Below are 21,074 nucleotides of genomic sequence, written 5' to 3' on the forward strand. Positions count from 1 at the left end.
CATTTTTAGTTTCTGGTGAACAGTATATAAATGTGCAAGAAAGATCTGTAGGTAGATAGTCTCCTCATTCCAGAAGCAATGTTTCTTTCTCTACCAGTTCTTTCTCTCTCTACCAGAGGGAGACCATCTGAGTGTATTGTTAAAAAACAAAAAGTTGCAAAAATGAAAGCCATTCTGGAGGCTTTCTGTGTTGCAGAGGGAGGAAGCTCAAACAAAGACTTTCCTCACCATGGACTTTGTGTCAGTTAGGTTTTCCCAAAGTTCTGCCTCAGTACTAGCGGGACTTCACATTGTTACGTGTGGTGTTGCTTAGACCCATATTGATCAACGTGTAACAAACCTACTTCCTCAATGTAACACACCTTACCTCTCTAGAATGCACCTACATTTTTAGCTCCTTCTCTCCTTCAAGTGTTGGTGACGATAGAAACTATAGTTGACCCTCGAACAATGAGGGTGTTAGGGGCACCAACCCCCTGCACAGTCGAAAATCCACATGTCACCTTTGACTCCCCCAAAATGTAACTAATAATAGCTGGCTGTTGACTGGAAGCCTTACCGATAACATAAACAATCGATTAATACATACTTTGTATGTTAATGTATTATACTTATATACTGTATTTTTGGAATAAAGCAAGCTAGAGAAAAGAAATTTTACAAATAAAAACATAAGGATGAGAAAATACATTTATAGAATTTATTTAAAAAATCTGTATAAGTGGACCAATGCAGTTCAAATCCATGTTGTTCAAGGGTCAACTACATATGTGTTTAGGGTGACAGATACTTTCAGACTAAAAGTAAAGCAGTGGTTCTCATTAACCAAGGTCAGAGAGAAAGTGTGTATAGTTTGAAAAAGTTCCTAAAGATTCCCTTCACTCTCACAAGTAGAAATACAACGCATTGAAATCCACTTTCTACTACATACAGTAAAATATAATAATGGCAAGTGCATATTCAGGTAATTAAGTGGGCTTCATCTGCTATCCTAAGGAAAGGATCTTTGGGAAGCATAGATGGAACCACAATATTCAAAAACTTGTTGGTGCTCCCACTTTACTGCAGGAGGCATGGTGGGTCACACAGTAGAGTTTCCTACTTAATGGGTAAAGAAAACTTAGAAGTAAAACTGAACTGTTTTTCAGTTGCTCTTATTCCATCAGCCCTTCAGGAATAAAGCTCACTAGTTCTCTTCCTGAGATAGATGCCTCATAAGAGAAGAACTTTTTGGAATCAGAAGACCTGGGTTCAAATTCTAACTCTGGCATTTACTGATTTAAGTTGCTTAAGTTTCTGAGCTGCCTTAGGGTTTGGGGGATGATAATTGGCTTGAATGAGATGGATTAGTTTTCTGTTCCTACCAGAGTATCCTGTATGTATAAATATAACCAGCTATAAAGGATTTCTCCTGGTAATGGATGAGTTAACCAGTTTATGATGGACAGCTATGGGAAAAGGGATAATCGAGTTAAAATAGGAATAGAGAGAATATATATATTTTACCTTTTTAGTTTGAAATAATTCCTTACCTGTAGAAAAGTTGTAAGAATAATACAAAGAACTCACATATAACCTTCACCTAGATTCTCCAGTTGTTAACATTTTACTATCTGCTTTATCATTCTTTGGGAGAGATTGTTCAGCTAACAGTTAAGTGTTTACAACATATCAAGCATGCGTTTACTTGTCTTATCTCATGTACCAACCCATTAACATATGGGTACTGTTATCTCCTTGTATAGAAAGAAAAACTTAGGGAGGTTAGGTCAGTTGTCTGAGGTCCCACAGCAGGTGACAGTGGTTTGACAAGAAAGTCCGTGTTTTTCACCACCTTCCTCTACTAGCACCCTGTTTCTCTGAAAATAAGTCCTAGCCGGACCTAGTCAGTTCTAATGTGTCTTTTGGAGCAAAAATTAATATAAGACCCGGCGGTATCATATATCATATCATATCATATATCAAAGACCCAGTCTTATAGTAAAACAAGACCGGGTCTTATATTAGTTTTTGCTCCAAAAGATACCTTAGAGCTGATTGTCCGCTTAGGTCTTATTTTTGGGGAAACGCGGTAGAGCTAAACTTGCGTTCTAGCCCAGGTTTTGCCACTAACAGTGGTCTAACCATTGGCAATTTATTTTGTAGCAGTTCCTTGTCTTTCCCTTCTGTTTATGGCACCCAGTTTCCCTGGCCCTGACTCACCTCACTGTAGAGACAGGTTAACTTCAGTGAAGTATCCTGAGCTTTTTAACTACATAATTTAATGTGTGATGTAGTATTGCTGATCAATTTGTATTGCTGATAATTTGTTTAAGCAAAAGTAAAGACTGAAACTTGTATGCTTGAAGTCATTGTTAGGATGAGCATGCGCTGGTTTGCCACACCCAGCTTCCATGTGAAATAGGTGGAATGGCCATAATTTGATTGGTGTTCTGTTTTGCAAGGGGATAAACCAGAAAAGTTTTTTCTGTTGCTCAAAGTATCCAGGGCTGCTGGACTGTTCCTTGCCCTACATACCCCCTTCAGATTAAGATTCTTGACTGGCTATAGGGCTCTGAGCATATTGCTTCTAGGAGACCAGGGAAGAGAGCAACAAGGATTGGCCTTTTATTATCTCCACTTTTTTTCTTTGGAGTTTAATTTTTTCCCCACCCTTGTTTTGCTCAGAAGAATCTCCCCTCAGTTTTAATAGAATTAAGATTTCTAGAACATTGAACTGAGATTATAAATATGTTAGCTCATGGGCCAGATGTGGCTGGCAAATTTGTGTTTTTGACTTGACTAATGTTTAAATATTTTTCATTAGTAGCCAACATTTAAAAGCCAGAGGATTTCACATAAAAACCCAGCTTTCAGCTTTTCTTTAAAAGAAAAAAAAAAAAAGGAAAGGAAAGAAATGATAATACTGGGTCCTCAAAGAACAGAACTGGAGTGGACCAGTCACAGATTGCTATTGTCCCCAGCAGCCAGCCTATTTCAAACCTGGCCCCTTATGGAACTTGAATTTGAGCTTGACCTTGAACTTCAGTCTTAAAAGATGGAGAAGTATAATTTGATGAGTGGTGGGTCACCTTACCCTTTTCTACAAAAATACCCTTTTCTAGAAAAGGGTGCCCCCAGAAATACCCTTTTCTAGAAAGATAGCTTATACCTACTGTTAGGGACGTATCCAGAGTGACTATCACCCCTGTCCTCGTCAGTGTTTCATTTCTATCATTATGGGGCCAGAGTGGCTCCCAGATCTCTGAGAACTGCAGGCATCTTCCTTGCAACTCATCTTAGTTGGGATTCAGTGCTTCATTCCCGGCACACAGGCACCGCTGCCAGCAGAGGGTGCTGTTCGTTCACTGAGCCTGCCCTCATTTTGGCTCAGCTGAGCAGCAGCTGTTGGGCATGTGCCCTGGGTCTGTGTGAAAGTTTGGGCATGTCCATTTGGTTCCCATCCCTAGTGCCCACCCCTTAGACCCTGGCCAGGTTATTGTGTCACTAGGGACTCTGTTCAGTAACAGGAAACTGGGGAAAGTTTAATTGTTTTCTCCTCTCTTTTTCCCATGCAGCTGAACAAAAGGTTCATCCTCAGTTTTCTCCATGCCCATGGGAAGCTGTTTACCCGGATTGGGTAAGTGTGCAGGATGTTTATTTTATTTTCCTACATTACAAGTCATTTTGGAATTTAATATTGTTAGCAACTAGACTGTGTTTGTAACTGAGGGCACAGGGTGTGAATTCTGAGAGGCCTCCACCTTCTCTTCCCTTCACTCAGTGTCCTGCTGTGCTCATCAAGTTTGGGGAATGTGACTCTCCATCCCTCTGTGTCTTCTTTCTCTATCTTTACTAAAGCCCCCTTTTAAACCCAGTCTTTTCTCAACCCCCACTCCTAATCCATCTGGGTTTCTCTTTTCCTCTGCCTTCCAGCTCAACCCCTAGTGAGCTCCTCAGAGAAGTCATGCTCAGTTCCTGGGTGCACTGTCAGGGGTCCTCCTTGGGGAGAATACTGCCCACTTATTTTCCCTTAAAGAGAAGAATTACGTTTTCTTCCCTCCAACATTTTCTTTTCCTCATGACCCATACCCCTTCCTTCTGTGCTCAGGTTCTTGCATTATATTGCCGATCTCAGTAAATGCTAAGACTTCTCCATGGTTTCACCATCGATGGTGGATTTACATAAATCTCAGGGAAGGTGATGTGGCAGAAAAAACAAAACCGTTACTTCACCCATTCAATCCCTGGAAAGAGATCAACTTTTGAGTGTTCCTTTGTTGGATCAGTGTTTTTCCTCACTGCATAAAACTAGTTATCCTCAAGCCTGACTAATGCCTGCACACCAGAGCAGATGTGTGCTGAGTGCTTCTTCCGTCTGGGAGAGGACTCGGTAGCAGTGCTCCCAGACAGGCCTCCTGCTGCATTTTAATATTTTCTGAGTCGGAGTTTTATTGTGAGCTACCCTTTGAGGTGATTTGTTTTGTGTTATAGGTCCCCCAGTTGTTAATGTTCCCCTTTCACTTTCTGTCATAACCTTGTGAGTTTATCTGTAATGCTCTAGAAGGTTGCCTTAGTGGGAGACGCTTTGTCCTGCTTGAAGAAACACTGTGCCATGGATGGTGAACTAGAAAGTGTGCCTGTTACATATTCATTTGTCATCAGTGTGGGCAAGAGTGACAGTGATGGTCATCACCAGGGTAGTCTTGATTTTTAAATGACTTGGGAAACTTCGAGTAGTGCCAATAGACGCATCTCTATTAGTAGAAATAAGTGTGAAGTAATTCACTTAGGAAAAGTGAACTAGGTGCATCAGTAGCTCCCCTCTTACCACCTTCCTACCCCCGTGTGAGCTCTACTCTGGCGGTTGTCTTTGCCTAACACTGTTGTATCCCTAGAGCCTGGCGTGTAGTATGTGTTCAGTAAGTATTTGTATGAATGGATGAATCATTATGGAAATGGATAGACTGTGACAGACTGGAGAGAAGGATCTACGGTGGTATCTTAATAGGTTATAGTGAACGCAGGCCCATCTTTAGTCATGTAAAGCTGCAGTTGCAGTTACAACGTGGGCAAGATACCAATATCATTTTATAAAATAACACATCATAGCAAGAAATACTGTTGAGCCACACTTGAAATAGCTACTGTGGTTCTTTTATCTCTTCATCATCTTTCTTAGTTCCCGTTTTTAAAATCTTTCTTTCCATTCTTAGCTTTCCACTCAGTTTTTGTCTCCTTTTTTCCTTTTCCTAAGTGTGTTCTTTAAATTTTCATGTGCCATGTTGCTCTGAGTCAGGATTTCTCAACCTCTGTATTGTTGATGTATTTCAGCGTTGTAGGGAGCTGTCCTGTGCATTGTAGGATGTTTAACAGCATCCCAGGCTTCTCCCCACTGCTTACATGCCAGGGGCATCCCTTCTCCTCTCCTCTAGTCATGACAATGAATAATGTCTCCAGACATTGTCAAGTGTTCCTTGGGGGTAAAATTGTTCCTGGTTGAGAACCACTGCTCTAGGTATTTGTTAGCTCTGTTAGAGACGAAAGAAGTTCTAAATCTTGGTCCAGAATGTAGGAATATGTAGGATATATAATATTTTTTATCAAGTTAAGCATTAGTTACAACCTTATTTTTCCCCCTTTTAAAATTCTCACATTCAGATACATGTATTTTGGAGAAGGTTGGGGAAAGAACCACAATAATGATTAAAAAGCTAGAACATGATTTCTGAGAGGAAAAATTAATCTTAAGAAAATTAAGGTAAAAGAACATTTATTTAAAGACAGCTGTGGGTTCCTCTAACAGTGTTTAAATATAAAAGAGTCATAACCAGATACTTTTGATTTCTGTGGGATGACAGCAAGAGAAAATAGGCTTATGTTGCAGCTGGAGAAATTTGTGTTAGGTGTAAAAAAATTCACAGAGAGAAGACGGTCAGGAATTTTTTTCTCTGGAAGCTTGTGAAAAAGAATAGATTATCTCTTTGTAAGAGGTGGTTTGCTGTGGTCCAGATTATTTTTCAGTATCTCTTCCATTTCTACATATGATATGTTCTGTTGGCAAAAAGATAAGGCCAGTCTACTTCCACCTTCATAAAAAATGAGTTATAGTTGTGTTCACATGAGGAAAGCGTATGTACGTTCTGGGTACTCCGGCCGCTCCATGAGTGTTCCTCTTATGCTCTCCTGGAGGTAAAAGAGAATCGAGCCCCGTATTTACTTTGGAAGGCAGAAACAGCAATAACTTTTCTATTGGAGAAAAAAGAAGCATAGAAGCTGTAAGACTAGAAAAGCAATGAGCCCAAACCACACACAACAACATGGACTGTTGCCTAATTACCAAGAAGATGTGAAATGTGGGAGGCGTTGAAAATGAATTAAGAGTGAGGAGATTGTAATGGGGAGCAGCTGAAGACACATCCACTGTCCCGCCTGCCTTTTGAGAAAAGCCCCAACGTTGCTCTCCCAGTTTTCGTCTTGTCTGTGCTGAGTGTTCCAGATTGCATCAGTATATTCTTGAATGCCTACTGTGGGCAGCACAAGTCTCCATACTCTTCAGCATCCAGTGAAAAAGAGGCTCGGAATGTTCGGTGGAATCACGTGCCAAAAAGAATTTGTTTTTCAACGTTAACTAGTTATAAGACCTCAAGAGTGAACAAGTCAAAACCTCTGTGGGCTTTGGTTTCCTTATCAGTAGTTTAAATAGATGATATCCAAGGTCCATTCCAGTCCTGATGTTCTGTAGCACATATGATTTTTTTCCTCTCTCATTTCTACCCTTGTCAACACAGATTAGTCGTTTTTTGGGGTTTTTTATTTGTTTGTTTTTTGCTACTGGCTTGCTTCTGTCTTGTTCAATTTTTAAAAGTTTTAGAATTTGAGAAGACTTAGGAAAGCCTGACTCTTCTCTGAGGAGAATGTTGTCTAGCTCAGCTGTGTTGCTCAGCATCTGAGAGATTGCGTCTTGCGTTGTTAGTCACTGAGTCCCTCCCAGGTTTGGGTCTCAGTGTTGTCTGAAAGATTGGTTTCTTGAAACTGCCATTCAAATGAGACAAGGTGTCTCTAGAGATCACTTCAGAAAGTAGTCACTTCAGTCAGTGAAACGCATACCCTGAGAATGTATCTTCTGCAGTTTTAAAGGATAGGGACAGAATCCTCTCAGGAAGAGGAGTCAGTCAGGGGTGCCGAATAGTGCCTGACAGACACTGCCTTTCCTGGTGAGAGGCAGGCAGATCAGACCTGCGCTTGGACTCCACTGAGAGAGGTTGGGAAGCCGGCAGCCTGTCGACTTTTGATTTGTGACAAATAGAATACTTTTGCTTCCCATTTTTACCTCGCTTAAAGTTATTAGTTTAGTTTTTACTTGCTTGCCTAGTCATGCTGTTTGAACAGCCCAGGCCTCTTGGAAGTCAAAGACTAATACATTTGTTTTGGACTTTGAATTGTTAAAAATATAATGTTTGTGTCTTGACTTACTTTTAAAATTATGTTTTACATAAAAGCCAGAAGTATTCATTATAGGGGAAATCTCTTTATTATATACAGTCCTCATTGTAAAATATTTAGAAAACCCAGCAAAAAGAAGAAATAAAAAATTACCCATGTTCTCACTATCCAGAGGTAACTGTCTGATTAACTGTTAACAGATAACTGTTGACACTTGATGTATAATTTTCTTTTTTTCTATATATCACCACACACACACATTTATTTTGACAAATATATAAAGGGATCACATTAAACTACTTAAAAACTGTTTTCATTTAATGTATGTTAAACTTTACCCACATGATTAAAACATCTAATACAACTTTCAAAAAATAGAATTCAGTTGTATAGATGGGCCATCTTAATCACCTGCTAGTAGTGGGCATTTTCGGCTTCTTCCACTTCTTTGTTGTTATAAATTACCGTCCTTTTATGCTTTCTCACCTCCTCCTCTTCTGTTGCTACTGGTACTGCTGCTGCTTGGCTAAAACTTTTATAATTATTACATAAGTAATATACAAAATCTCCTTATTAAAAATGTAACATTACTGCTAACACTAAAGTTTCTTTCCACTCTCCCCCATCCCTGTGCCCTCCAAAGAGAGAACACTAGACGTCAGGTTACATGTTCTTCCAAACCTTTTACTTACTTGCATGTATCCATAAAAACCATAATTTTATTTTGTGGGTTTTTTCTAAACATAAATTGTATACTGTCATCACAGTTTTAGTATAATTTTTGTTTTTAATATGGGGTGAAGCAAAGAGAAAGACATAAAACTACTTAGAGGTAATTTGAGGCCAAAATCAGACAACATCTTAGTTACAAAATTGGGAACCAGAAACCCCATTACTGAGCTCTGAGGAAGAGCCTTTTATCTGTGCTGTGCGTTCCTCAGTTATCGCCTGACAAAGCTGATTTTGTCTGAGTAGATCCATCTTCTCTCATATCTCAGAATTTAAGTTATTCTAACTTATATCCTTACGCATTTGGTTTTTTCTTTTGTTTTAATCATATCGAACTAGTTTAAAGGTGGAGGATTTTTTTTTCCAACTTGGAAAAAAAAAAGACGGTGGACATTTGGCCTCGTTTGAGACCTCAGTCTGACCTAGGAAGTGTTAATGGATCTATTTCAATTCCCATCCCAGAGAAGAGGCTTCCTCAGACACAGCTTCGAAGGAAGACTGTCCCACATGACATTCTGTCATGTCGTTCTGTGCTGGCTCTCTACCGCCTTTCAACACGGAGACACATGGCTCTGAAACTTGCCCAGTGTGGCTGCTTTTCAAGCAGAGTGAACTCTGCTATTCTCGTAATAAGAATTGCTAACCCCCCTCCCCACCTCCGACCAGAAAGAGTGCTGCACAGTATCAGGATTTAAAATGAAACCTTTGTTACAGCCCATGGGGAAAATGGATCCAGTCCAGCCCCAAACATATCACTCTGCCATTCTAAACCTACCAGAGTTTTAATGGTTCTGAAACTTTTTAGAGCGAGAAAAAAAAAAGAGGGTTTTTCGGGTGTGTGTGTGTATGTATATATATATATTTTTGGCATGTGGGGGGGGGCACTTGAAATGGAGTATGTGAAGGGGGAAACAAATGCATGGCATGTTTTGTGCCAATGAAAATGAGGGCAGCTCTTCAGAAAATGGAACTGGAATATAAACTGTAACTGACCCATAGTTGTGGCATGACTTCTGGGTACCAGAAGGTCCATAATAGGAGTTGACATCCAAGGGCAAGGAATGAAGATTGCCAGGATACTAGAAAGCTCTGGAGTTTTCTAACCGGGGGAGGGTACTACTCAGTGGGGAAAGGGCCAGAGTTTGGGTGAAGCCAGAAACACCTTTCTCAGGACTTGAAACTGTTTTGTCTCTTTTGAGAAGGATTCCCTTTCCTGTGGCATTTCAGAAGCTATTTATTAATCCAGCCTGAAGTTCTTCCTCCCCCCACCTCCAGGCACCACAAGCAGTTTGTTTGGGGGGTGGGGGTTGAAGATGGAGAAAAGATACTTTGCTGACCACGAATTGTTCAGCATGGCCCTAAGGCCCAGTGTGCCTGGTTTCTCTCTCTAGCACCAAGTTTGAATTTGCTTTTTATTTCTGAGGACTTCAGCTGTGGTTTGTTCCTATTGCCAAAGGAACTGCAGACATGCACCACTGTTTGGGATCCAGTGGCCACATTTGGCAAGCAGTGGTTTGAATGACCTCTCTTTAGGAGCCCTAGGTCACTGGCTGGATTTCTACCTCCCTACATTACAGGCTCTTCCTGTATTGGGAGTGGCAGTTGGCCAGGGCATTATATTTCCACTGGCCTGAAAACATACAGACCCTGATGAGCAGTCTTGTGTGAGAGAGGGAAGAACAGCGACACAGGAGAGGCTGAAACTGATCACTGGGGCCCTAGATCTAGGCATTCTTCGAGGGGAAATTTGGGATCCTTGGGTGGAGCACTTAGTGTGATAGTCCCTAAGGAGACAGCAGCAGAACTAGTTCTGGTTGCCCGAAGTAAAGCCTCGAGTAAAGAATCTTTAGATTAATGAACCTTTTTTAGAATACAGTTCTCATACCAGAATGTTTGGGGAACATGTAGGTCTTAGAGCTTAAAAGAAATTTGTTTGCTGTTTTAAAAAACCGATTGTTTCAGCATGAATCCAGTTATTGCCAGGGGTTAGGAAATAGCATACCAAAGCATAATAACTCATAGCGATTTATCCAAAATTGAGTTGTTTCCATCTCTGAACCCTGCACACTTCTTTCTCTTAAATTTGTTCACAACCTTAGGATACCAGGAAGGTTTGTGAAAGTAGCAAAGAAACGTCCTAGGCCTTCGTTGTCTGCTTGCCGAGAGAGACAGGCGTGTGTGTGTGTGTGTCTGTGTGTGTGTATGTGTGTGTGTGTGTGTGTACCCAGTATTCTTGGGGATGTGCCTCTCTGATGAGCTGGCTCTATTTGTAGGATGGAGACATTCCCTGCAGTGGCTGAGAAAGTCCTCAAGGAGTTCCAGGTGTTGCTGCAGCACAGTCCGTCTCCTATCGGAAGTACCCGCATGCTGCAGCTTATGACCATCAACATGTTTGCTGTACACAACTCCCAGCTGAAAGGTAAGGCATGTCCAGTTTCTTTATCTAGACAGATAAAGATTAATCTAGCTTCTTTCCTGTGCTACCATACGACTACACCCCTCCCAACTCTCTCTCTCTGTCTCTCTTTCCCCCTCCCCCACCCACCATTGCCTCTCAGATCTTTAATTTACTCTCTGAAATCTGTATGACTCTCTAGTGCTTGGGTGGGATGGAAGGAGGGAATCATGGGTATAGAACTTAATTTGCAAACCCGGCGATGCTGTTGCACATCTGGCCGTGCTAAAGGCAGCAGCAAGGCCTCTCGGAGTCTGCAGCCTCAGAGCCTCTCCCAGGGGAGAGGCATTGCTGAAATGTTTCATTGCAGAGACCATACGCTTGGCAGGGATTGGGAATAGCTGTTTCTGGACTCATGTACCCTGTTTGTTCAATATGGAAAAGTCTAGTTTTCCCTGTGGGATATCCCTTGTGGGAGCCTGCCAGGGAGTAAGAACAGAGAATTGATGAGCTTTGGTGACTCAAATCTGGAAGCACAAAAATCACCAGGCCCAGAGTTTGGCTAACATACTTTGGTGTGCGTTCTGAAATACTTTTCTGAACACGGGGGTTTTTTGATGGAGAGGGGGGCAGGAGGGTGCTGATTGGAAGGATTTTTAAATGTTCTGATGACCAGGTCACAGTCAAAGGATCTCTTCCCTTCCCTTCGCCCCATGTAGGTAAGGATGATGTGGTTTGACTTGATGGAAACGTATAGTTTAGGGGTGACATTATTTTGTATGTTTGTTTGCAAGAGAGATTTGGTCCATGGTGCCAAAGAATCATTTCCTGGCATTGACAGACAGTAAAGTTTGGTCTCAGGGCTGAAAGGTTGTTATCGGAAATGCCAAGAAGTGGGAATTGCCCCATGGAGACACTGTTATATAAGAGACCTGGCGTTTCTGGACAGGGTGTCACTAGTTCTCTTGTTGCACCTTTCCTTGGTGCTTTCTCTCACTGTGGAGTTTGTATTTGTATTTGGGAGTTTATCCATCAGCTTGCTGGAGGGAGATGGGGGGTAGGGATTACCCCCTGGGGAGGAAGTATGCCACTTACTTGGCTCTTCCTGGGATCCTGCAAGGTGCTCTGCTGGTCTGCTGGCTTTTCGGTCTCATCTGAATCAGAGGATTTCCTCCTCCCAGGCTGCCTGCTCCAGCGGAAGGCAAGATGCAGAGGCCTAGGTGCCGTTTTGAACTCGGCTGATTATTCCTGAGAACAGCTCTGCGGAAGCGTGCAGTCTTGAGGGGCAGTGGTGGTTTTCAGGAAGGAGGAAATAAAGTTTGTAAAGTGCTGTCCTGGTGAGACTGTGGGGTGTAAAGGGGTGGGAGGTTGATTTCTTCTTCATTACTCTGGTGATTCTGCTACCAAGTGGGAAGCTCACTGGACTCAAGAAATGGGGCCTCCCGAGGTGCCCTCCTGTTGCTTTTCTTGCCTCCCTCTAACAACAACCACAGAGTTCAGTGAGCTGCCTGTCACCAAGCTACAGTCTCTGCCGAGGTATTGTTCCAGCGTCAAGTGACTTGTGGTCTTGGGAGGTGTGACTGACTGTAAAGGCCCTGCCGCTCTCGCCTGTGAAGCATCTGTTGTCAGCAGCTTCTGCTCCATGGAAAGGAATACCTTGGCCTTTTCATAGGCCACCAGTGGCCTTTTCCTGCAGCAGTTGTTCGGTAAAGGTTAAGAAAATACGAGTGAAAGGAAGGTGAGATGGTGAGAACAGAGAAAGAAGGGAATAGGTGGTTCCCCGACTTGAGGCCAAGGTACCTTTTCTAGGACTCCTCTCCATGGTTGGTCATGATGAGGACCCATAGCCAGGAAGGACATGTCAAAGCCTGGGCTTGAGACCCTGCTGTTCATTTCTGGTCTCGTCCTGGTGCTCATCTGAGGCAACTGAGGCCCAGCAGAGTCTGAGCTGAAGTAGTCAGAAGCTCCAAGGGTGTTTCAGGGAAAAGCATACTGGGCCACAGGATATAACACTCAACTAGGACAGAGAGCTCTGTGGACACGCTGCCAAGTACCCGGTGTGCAGCTGAGGCGGCCGTCCAGACCCCACTGTGTGGGCTGCCATTGGGAGAGGGGTGAGCAGAGCACTCAGCGGGCTGGTTGGTGGGAAGATGCACTTTTCCATTTCCCAGCACATGAGTCATCTTCTCTGGGCCCCTGTGCTGTGCTTGCACGGACAGTGGCAAGAAGGGGGTGTTGTGGCTGAGGAGCAGCATCTGTGCCGGGGGTGGAGAAGGAAGGGGGTTGGGGAGAGGGTAAAGATTTAAATCCTTCACTAATCAGCAGCAGTTTGAATCACAGTTTTATGAGTAAGGAAGTGATAAATCAGCCCTGAGTGTTGAGCCCCCAAGTCCCGTCAGTCAGTGCCCTTCTAAAGGCTTCTCTCCAGGCCACTCTGCTTGCTGTCAGAGTCGCCACCCAGCCACGGGACCCTGGCTGTCTGAAACCAGGAAGCAAGGGCCTGCTGCTGCCTGGCCTCCCAGGTGTTTGGGGTCTGTGGAGATTTGGCAGTCACTGCAAGTTACAGAACATCTGGGCCATCATTTTTCTTTCCATTCCTTCTTGGACATGTCCTTCTGGGTGGGTGTTTGCACATGTCAGTTTCTGGACTCTGTGGAGAAGGAACGTTCCAGCCTGAAGCAGAGGTGACCTGTGGCCCCTAAGGCATCGGATCCTCTCAGTCTGTGCCTGGGCCTTCCCTGTGGATGTGGACCTAAGGAGTATGATTGGGAGAGCAGCAGGGATGTTCTCACTAAAAATAAAAAGTGACGCCTCTAGTTCATTTTTGTGTATATTCAGTGCTACCCTTGTATAACTGTCCTCTTTTCAAAATACCCATAGTCCAGAGACGGAAATGATACCGACACTTCAGTGTGATTGTTTTTCAAATGTGCTTTCCTTGTGGTCAGGGGAGACGGAGAACTTTTTAAAAGCTTTGGACACCTCACAAGACAAAATAGAGGAAAAAAGCTCAGATGGGAGTGAGAGAAAGGCATCTTTCCTCTTTTCCTAGTTTATAATTTTTCCCAGAGCTAAGGGAGGCAAAGGTTGTGAGGTCAGATTTGCCCCCCTGCCCACAGGGGAAAATAAGTTGAGTTATGCCACATTGTTTAACCAACTAAATTTTCCAGTCTCAGCAGTGATCTTAAAACTCATGGGTTTCGGGGCTATTGGTAAGGAGACCTTTATCTCCTCCTTTCATGGGCCCTATACAAAAATCCTACATCAGTGGGAATATAGAGCGTCTGGAATCCTAATACTCTATGCTGAAGTTGTTGGGGACAGATAAATTTGAGGGGTGTTTGGGGGCCTTACCGTTGTGCCTGGAATTTATTAGGCACTCAGTAATTATGTATTGAATGCATGGATGAAGAAGGCAGGCCAGCTCTCATTGAATAGTGTGTTCCTTACCTGGCCTGTGTCCAGGATTGTCCTTTGGTGAGTGATGGGTTGTGGTGATCGTTGGTTCCCAGAGTGATGTCACGATTGGTAATCTCTATGGCATTCCTGAGCCTGAAGGGAGAAATGGGGCCTTCTCCACGTGCCTCAGCATTTAACACTTCAGTAGCCATCTGATTGGCTGACGTGATGCTGGAGGGTGAACTGCTGATCTAAACCACAAGCACTCTAAGAATTTTAATTTTTTAAAAATTCTGTAATTTAAGGAAATAAAACTCTAGTTTCTTGAAGAGGAATAATTGAAGCAACATTTGTGGTAGGGCATCACTGAAACCCCATTGCATCCCCCATCTGTGCCCAATTTGCTCCAATCTGGCCTTTTTTTTCCTTCCTTTTTCTCTTCCCCTCTTGCTCTCTCTCTTTTTAAAAAATATGTTTTATAATTCCTGGAATCAAAACCATCTCAGGCACACACTGTTTTATTTTACTGTATTATTGGATTATACTTCCTATAAATCATTGGATGTTATTCATTGGCCACCACTGGAATAACTTCCCTTTTCTATGCCCTGGCCCCCTCTTTTTCCTCCTCTACCAGTGCACAGGCAGAGTAAGCCTCCATTTCAGCCTTGCAGAAAAGCGCTGGTGGCAGCAAGAGGGCACCCAAGAGACACTTCTTGTGTGTGCAATTGGTGCTTCCTGTCCTTTGGGAACATTTAGGGGCTCAGATTGAGGCAGAGCTAACCTGGCATTCCTTTCATTATCATCAATGCTTGCCTTTATGGATTGTTAGTAATCCTGAGCTGCAGGAGGTGGAGGGAGTGCCACATGTTCACCTCCAGAGGGACAGAGAATCTTAGCTGTCTATACGGGAATGGTAGAGCTTAATCCAGATGTGTGAGATATTTGAGATGGGGACCTTACACCTTCCTGCCATTGTTGTATATGCAAGTTGACTGTAGTTGGGAAGTTCAGTTCACAACCAAAATTGCTTTGTCATCCAGCATACAACCACCTTAGAGACCTTGAGTAAAGCAATTTGCTCCTTTGTGGCAATTCACTTCTGCCGGAGTCTCTTACCCAAGCAGAATGTATGAAGTGCCTAATCCTCTGCTTGTCAGAACAGTTGTACAGGAAATCCACCTTTCATAAGGGGTTAGACTTGAGTTTAGCTGAATAAACTGTCCTTCTCATTCCTCCTTCTGTATCTCTGGTGGTAGAAGCCCTTCAGCTTTTTCTCTTCAAGGGTCCATGGGTAGATTTCTACAGGTAATCAGCACTGCCTGACCTTCATTTTTAGGACTGCTCATTCTAGAATAAATGAACAAAGAAAGAGCCACACTGGCCAAGAAATTTTGTGACAAATAGATTCAAAGGTCAGAAGAGGCTAGTTAGGCTTTAGAAGGCAGGCCAGAGGATGCGTCCTTCAGCTATGCCCTCTGTTCCTTGGGGGGAAGATAGAACTTATCAACAGGCTGCTTAGCATAGACGTCTTCCCTCAGAATTTGCTGGAAAAGAAGAAAAAGTTAAAGAAGTGAGCTTGTCAAGGAACCTTCTGTCTTCCCAACTCTGAAATCCAGGGTCCTTGTTGCTTTCAGAATAAATCTTTTACTTTAGGCTGGGGGAGAAGCAGTTATGAAAAGCTAAAGAAATGAGACAATTCAGTTATATCAATAAAATTAAGCTTCTTATCATGTCAGTTAAAGAAATGTGTTTTTGCCCCAAGGTAACCCTGTGTCTGCTTTGGTGTGGAATAAGAATTGCAATAGCCCATCGTTGCCCAGTAGTTAATGTGGGCTAGATACCTCATTTCTTTGGCCATTTTATAGATTCTCAATATGATTTCCCCCCCCCCCAGATTGGACTTATTCTGAAAAAGAGACATTGGGTGGAGTGTTGGCAGCGGGACACTTAGCTGCTTTTTTGGGGTTCTTTTTTAAGCTTTTCCTGAGGAGTAGAATTTTAAATGGATAGCTTACAGGGTGAGGCCGAGAGGCACTGTACTGTTTGCTGAAGTAACGGGGAGAAGTAAGTGTGTCTAGGGATAGAGGTTAGGGGGAGTGAGTTGCCCTTTGGACCCTAACCAACTAAATGTTGGTCTGGGGAAGAAGTGTAGCTTTCAGAGGTAGTGGCCAGTAACGCCAACACTATGACACTGTGATAACACCTGGTGACATTTTATAGTTGCTTCATGTGAATTCCCATTTGATCTATCAGCCCTTTGAGACAGGGGGGATAGATATTTCATGTCCTATTTTATAGATGAGAAACATCTAAGACAGGTTAAGTGACAAGCAATGTTGCACAGCTACTGTGCTTTCCCCAAAATAAGACCTAGCTGGATAATCAGCTCTAATGCATCTTTTGGAGCAAACATTAATTTAAGACCGGGTCTTATATAAATGGTATAGTATAATATACTACCAGGTCTTTTATTAAGTTTTGCTCCATAAGACGCATTAGAGCTGATTGTCCAGCTAGATCTTATTTTCGGGGAAACAGGGTAGTAAGTTACACTCAGGTCTCAAGTGTCCAGCCTTCTATATCAGAAGACATAAAAACTTCTCTGGACTTGAGACAGCTAAACAATGCGAACAATCCCCCCACCCAACCCCAAATCTGAGCAGCTGCCGTTCTTTGATGAAAAAGTAATCCTTGAATCTGATCTGAGACTAGAAGAGGAACCTAAGTAGAGATGAGGGAGATGGGGGAGTCAAAATTCTCCCAAATTGCTTGAGGCTCAGGTGGGGGCCACAGGTAATACGCTGGCAGGAGGATGTGGTCTGAACAAATCAGGGTTGTTCGGGATCCATATTTACTATTGTCATGGGTAGGGGGAATTTCTTTGGGATATGTAGAGTCTCTTAAAAAGGGCGGCAGGGGACTTTTTAAGAATGTTGTGTATTTTCACCATCTTTTCTAGTATCTTTCTTGCTTTTTTTAAAAAAAGAGGCTTTCTAATTTGGGGAACGTAATCAATAATGTTGTAAAGGTTTTGTAGGGTATCCGATGGACATGTGTCCCATTTGGGAGACCACCTCAGGGATGGTGTAGATGCCTGATCACTGCACTGTCCACCTGAAGCTGAACAATAATGAATGCCAACTATAATTATACATATATGCGCATGTATATACTTACAAGAAGCGGAGTACAGCATTAGGAATAGAGACAGTGGAAATGTAATGGCTCTGTGCGATGGCAGAGGGACAGTGGATGGGGGGGTCCACAGTGTGAGGAATATAAATGAAAAACGTCTAAGTATTACTTTGTCTTGTGTACCTGAAACTAAAAAAAAAAAAAGAGGCTTTCACGTGCCATTCTTAGACAAAATGGGGAGAAGGTGGGTAAAGCATTCATACAGAAAGGAGTATGAGAGTATAAAACATTTGAAAGAATGATTAAGTGAATACACACATAACACCACCCAGGTTAAGAAATACAATATTGTCAATACCGCAGAAGCTTTTCCCTGGCAGCTTCCCTTGCCCTTACAGGTAATTATCATCCTGACCTGTGGAATTCATTCCTTTGCTTTTCATCATAGTGTTACCATCTACGTATACACCCCGCCCCCCCAAACAAAACATAGTTTGGTTTTGCTTACATATAAATGAAATCATGCTCATCATATTATTTATATTGTTTTCTCTCTGGCTTATTTTGTTCCATGTTGATGTGTGTAGTCTTCATTTTCATTGCTACAGCACTACATTTTATTCATTTATTATAGTTTACCCATTCTTTTGTTTATGGACATTTGAGATTTCTCTTTGGGGCTATTATGAGCATTGAATCCATTGACAAGATTGTAATTATTGGTATATTTGGCTTATATACTATACCATCCTGTTTTTTCAAATCAGTTTCATTGAGGTAAAGTTTACATACAGTAAAATGCATGCATTTTAAGTGCACTCATTTCAAACGCACGCATTTCAATGAGTTTGGCCACTTTTTCCCTAAGTACGTAATTATCATCACAGTCAAGACACAGAACATTTCCTTCATCCCATAAAGTTCTCTCTGTGCCCGCTGCAGTTGATCTTTATCCCGAGCCCTGGCACCAGGAAACCACTGAGAAGCACTGGATATGTCTTTTCTAAAGTTTTATGTAAATAGAATCATACAGTGTAAACCCTTTTGTGTCTGGCTTCTTTTGCTCAGCTTAATGTTTCTGAGATTTGTTCATGTTGTTATATGTTATTAGTATTTCATTCCTTCACATTACTTACTGTATAATAGTCTGTTGTGTGGATATACTATGATTTTATGTATTGATCTTGTTACCTGTTAGTAAATATTTAGTTTGTTTCTACTTTGGGGGTTTATGAATAAAATTGCCATGAACATTTTTATGAAAATCTTTTTGTGAATTGAACATATGTTTTCATATCTCTGGGTAAATACCTAGGAATAGGTTTCCTGGGTCATCTAGTAAGTGTTTATATAAGAAGCTGCTAAACTGTTTTTTCCAGTGTTTGAACCATTTTACGTTCCCTCCAGCAGTATGTGAGATTTCCAGTTTCTTTTCATCCTTGCCAACATGTGGTATTATCCGTCTTTTTTACTTTAGCTATTCTAATGAATGTGCAGTGCTATTTCATTTTAGTTTTAATTTGTGTTTCTTAGATGACTAAGGATGATGAGTGACTTTCATGTGCTTATTTGCCATTTGTATATCTTTTTTGGCAAGTGTCTGTTCAACTCTTTTGCCCATTTTAAAAATCAAGTTGTTTGTCTTTATTAAGCTTTGAGAGTTCTTTATATAATTTGGATATAAGACCCCTATCAGATAAATGTTTTGCACATATTGTCTCCCAGTGCTTTCCCATTCTCCTACCCATTCTGTTTCTCTTCTGCTCCTTTCTTACTTTCTTTGGGATTTTTTTTTTCCCTTCTCTCTCTCCTCATCCGCCCCCCACTAGTTCCTTTTTTTTCTTCTAGTGGTTACCCTAGGAATTAAAGCATGCATATGTACCTTGCCAAAAGGCATTCAGCATTTTCACTTTCCTCCTAAATAATACACAGACCATAGAATGCTTAAATTCTATTCATTCTCTTTGCAGTTTATTGGCCCAATTATATGCTGCTGCTATCATGTATTTCAATTCTTCTTTTCCTTTTAAACCCTACAAGAGAAATTAATTGTTTTTGTTTCAGTTGTTGTTGTTATTATTATTATTTTGATGGTGTTTGTTTAGACTCACGCATACATTTATTCCTTTCTTTTCATTCCTTTTTGCATTTCAGACCTTCAACCTGGGATCATTTTCTTTCTGCCTTAAGTATATTCCTTAGAATTTATTTAGTGAAGTTCTTTTCATAACAAACTTTTATTTTTTACTTGCCTGAAAAAAGGCTTTGTTTTCCCTATTCCTAAAATATTTTTTATTGGTATGCACTGGTAATAGAACTCTGTGCTAATGGTTCTTTTCCTTTAGCCCATTTAAGATATTTTACTGTCTGTCTTTGGACTTTCACTGTTGCTGATTAAAAGTCAGTTATGAGTCTAATTGTTTTTTTGTTGTTTTTTTTAAAGTAATCTATCTTTTTTCTCTGGGTGATTTGTAGGTCTTTTTAAAAACTCTTTGATGTTTTGCAGTTTAATGATTTGTCTGATTTATTTTTTATTTTTTCTGCTAAAGATTTTTTTGGACTTCATGTATCTATGAGTTGATTTCAGCAGTTTTGGGAAATTCTTAGCATCTACATCTTTTAAAAAAAAAATACTACATCTTCCCATGCTTTCTCTTCTCTGTTACTGATTAGACATATATTAGACCTTACTCAGTCTTAATATCTTTTAAACTTCTCTTTCAGTTTTCCGACTCTTTTTGTGTGTGTGTGTGTGCTGCATTCCAGATAATTTCCAAAGCTCTGTCTTTCAGTTCACTGAATCTTTCCTTAGCTATATCTAATCTGCTAAATATGCCCCACTGATCTTTGTATTTTCGTTATAAATTTTTATTTCCAGATGTTCTTTTTCCCCTCAAATCTGCTCCTTCTTTATAGTTTCTTCTTCCCTGAACATATTTGTGAGCTTGTCTTTTAGTTCTTTAAAATATATTAAACATGGTTATTTATTTTACAGATTGATGAAGGGGTCCTTTTATGTGAGTTTCTGCTAATCTCTTGTTTCTGCTGGTTGTTGCGCATGTGCCTTTTAAATTTTTTCAGGTGTCATTTAAAATTTTTTCAGTAATCTGCTTCTCTTCTGTGGGGTTTCATTACTGAGAATTCCTGGAGACCTAGGGTGAAAATAGGAAAAGGATTTGAGTTTGCTTTTGTCCACAGCCTGGTGTAGCAGTCTGAAATAATCACTCTAAATTAAAATATCTGTTTGAAGCTTTTCAGACCACCGAGGTAATGTGAATTCAGACTACACACCCCTGTGAGGGCTAGTGTATAATCCATATTTTCAGTGCCATATTTTTTCTTTTCCAGTCAGCCCCAGAGTTCGAAGTAGTCAGTTTTCCAGCTGTCTTCTCAAGAGGCTGAGGGTTATTTCTGATTCACCCCTACTCTTTGGATTTAGTTCTGTCAGATCCCAGCTTTATGGCAGAGATCTTGGGCATCTTCTTATGTTGGCAGTACCAGGAAGCTTTGGAAAGCAAAGCTCAAGTTCATCAGGTAGCAAATGTTCTTAGGGTAAAAGCTGGCTATGTTCCACACTTGAATCTCTAGTTTCCCGTCTTTATTCAATCCTTGACCAACAAATTCCTTTTTAATTTACTAACTCATCAATGCTTTTTAAAAAGATTTTTAAAATACTTTTTGTAGGATAATTAGTTGTTTCCTTGGGAGAATAGATCTAGGTACTTAAACTGCCGGCCCTATTATTAGGAGAAATGCTATGATTCCTTTTTTCTTTTTACCATCAGATTCGAGCATTTTTTTTAGCTCTGCCTATGAGCAGTGTGACTAGAGCACCTGTATCTAGAGTGGCAAGGGCATGGAAGCTGCTCTTTCAAAGGGTAGCTCCTTTTTCAGCTCCTCCAGCCTAGTTTATGGCAGGTGGTGTTACTGGACTCATATATTTTAAAATTTCCAAGAGGTATTCATGTTATAGACTATTTAGGGGACT

The 21,074-nt window shown here is 41.3% G+C and overlaps 1 protein-coding gene across 3 annotated transcripts in view; it reads left to right on the forward strand.

Moving 5' to 3' along the window:
• SMG6 (SMG6 nonsense mediated mRNA decay factor) overlaps positions 1 to 21,074 on the forward strand; it is a 188,931-nt gene that overhangs the window by 37,260 nt on the left and 130,597 nt on the right. For all 3 annotated transcript variants that reach the window (XM_081027244.1, XM_081027245.1, XM_081027246.1), the window contains exons 9-10: positions 3,558 to 3,619; positions 10,428 to 10,573. In XM_081027244.1, the coding sequence (XP_080883370.1) occupies positions 3,558 to 3,619; positions 10,428 to 10,573 (208 nt within the window). The remainder of the gene's footprint in view (positions 1 to 3,557; positions 3,620 to 10,427; positions 10,574 to 21,074) is intronic.

Source organism: Rhinolophus hipposideros, assembly GCF_964194185.1.
Source record: "Rhinolophus hipposideros genome assembly, chromosome: 20".
Taxonomy (NCBI): domain Eukaryota; kingdom Metazoa; phylum Chordata; class Mammalia; order Chiroptera; family Rhinolophidae; genus Rhinolophus; species Rhinolophus hipposideros.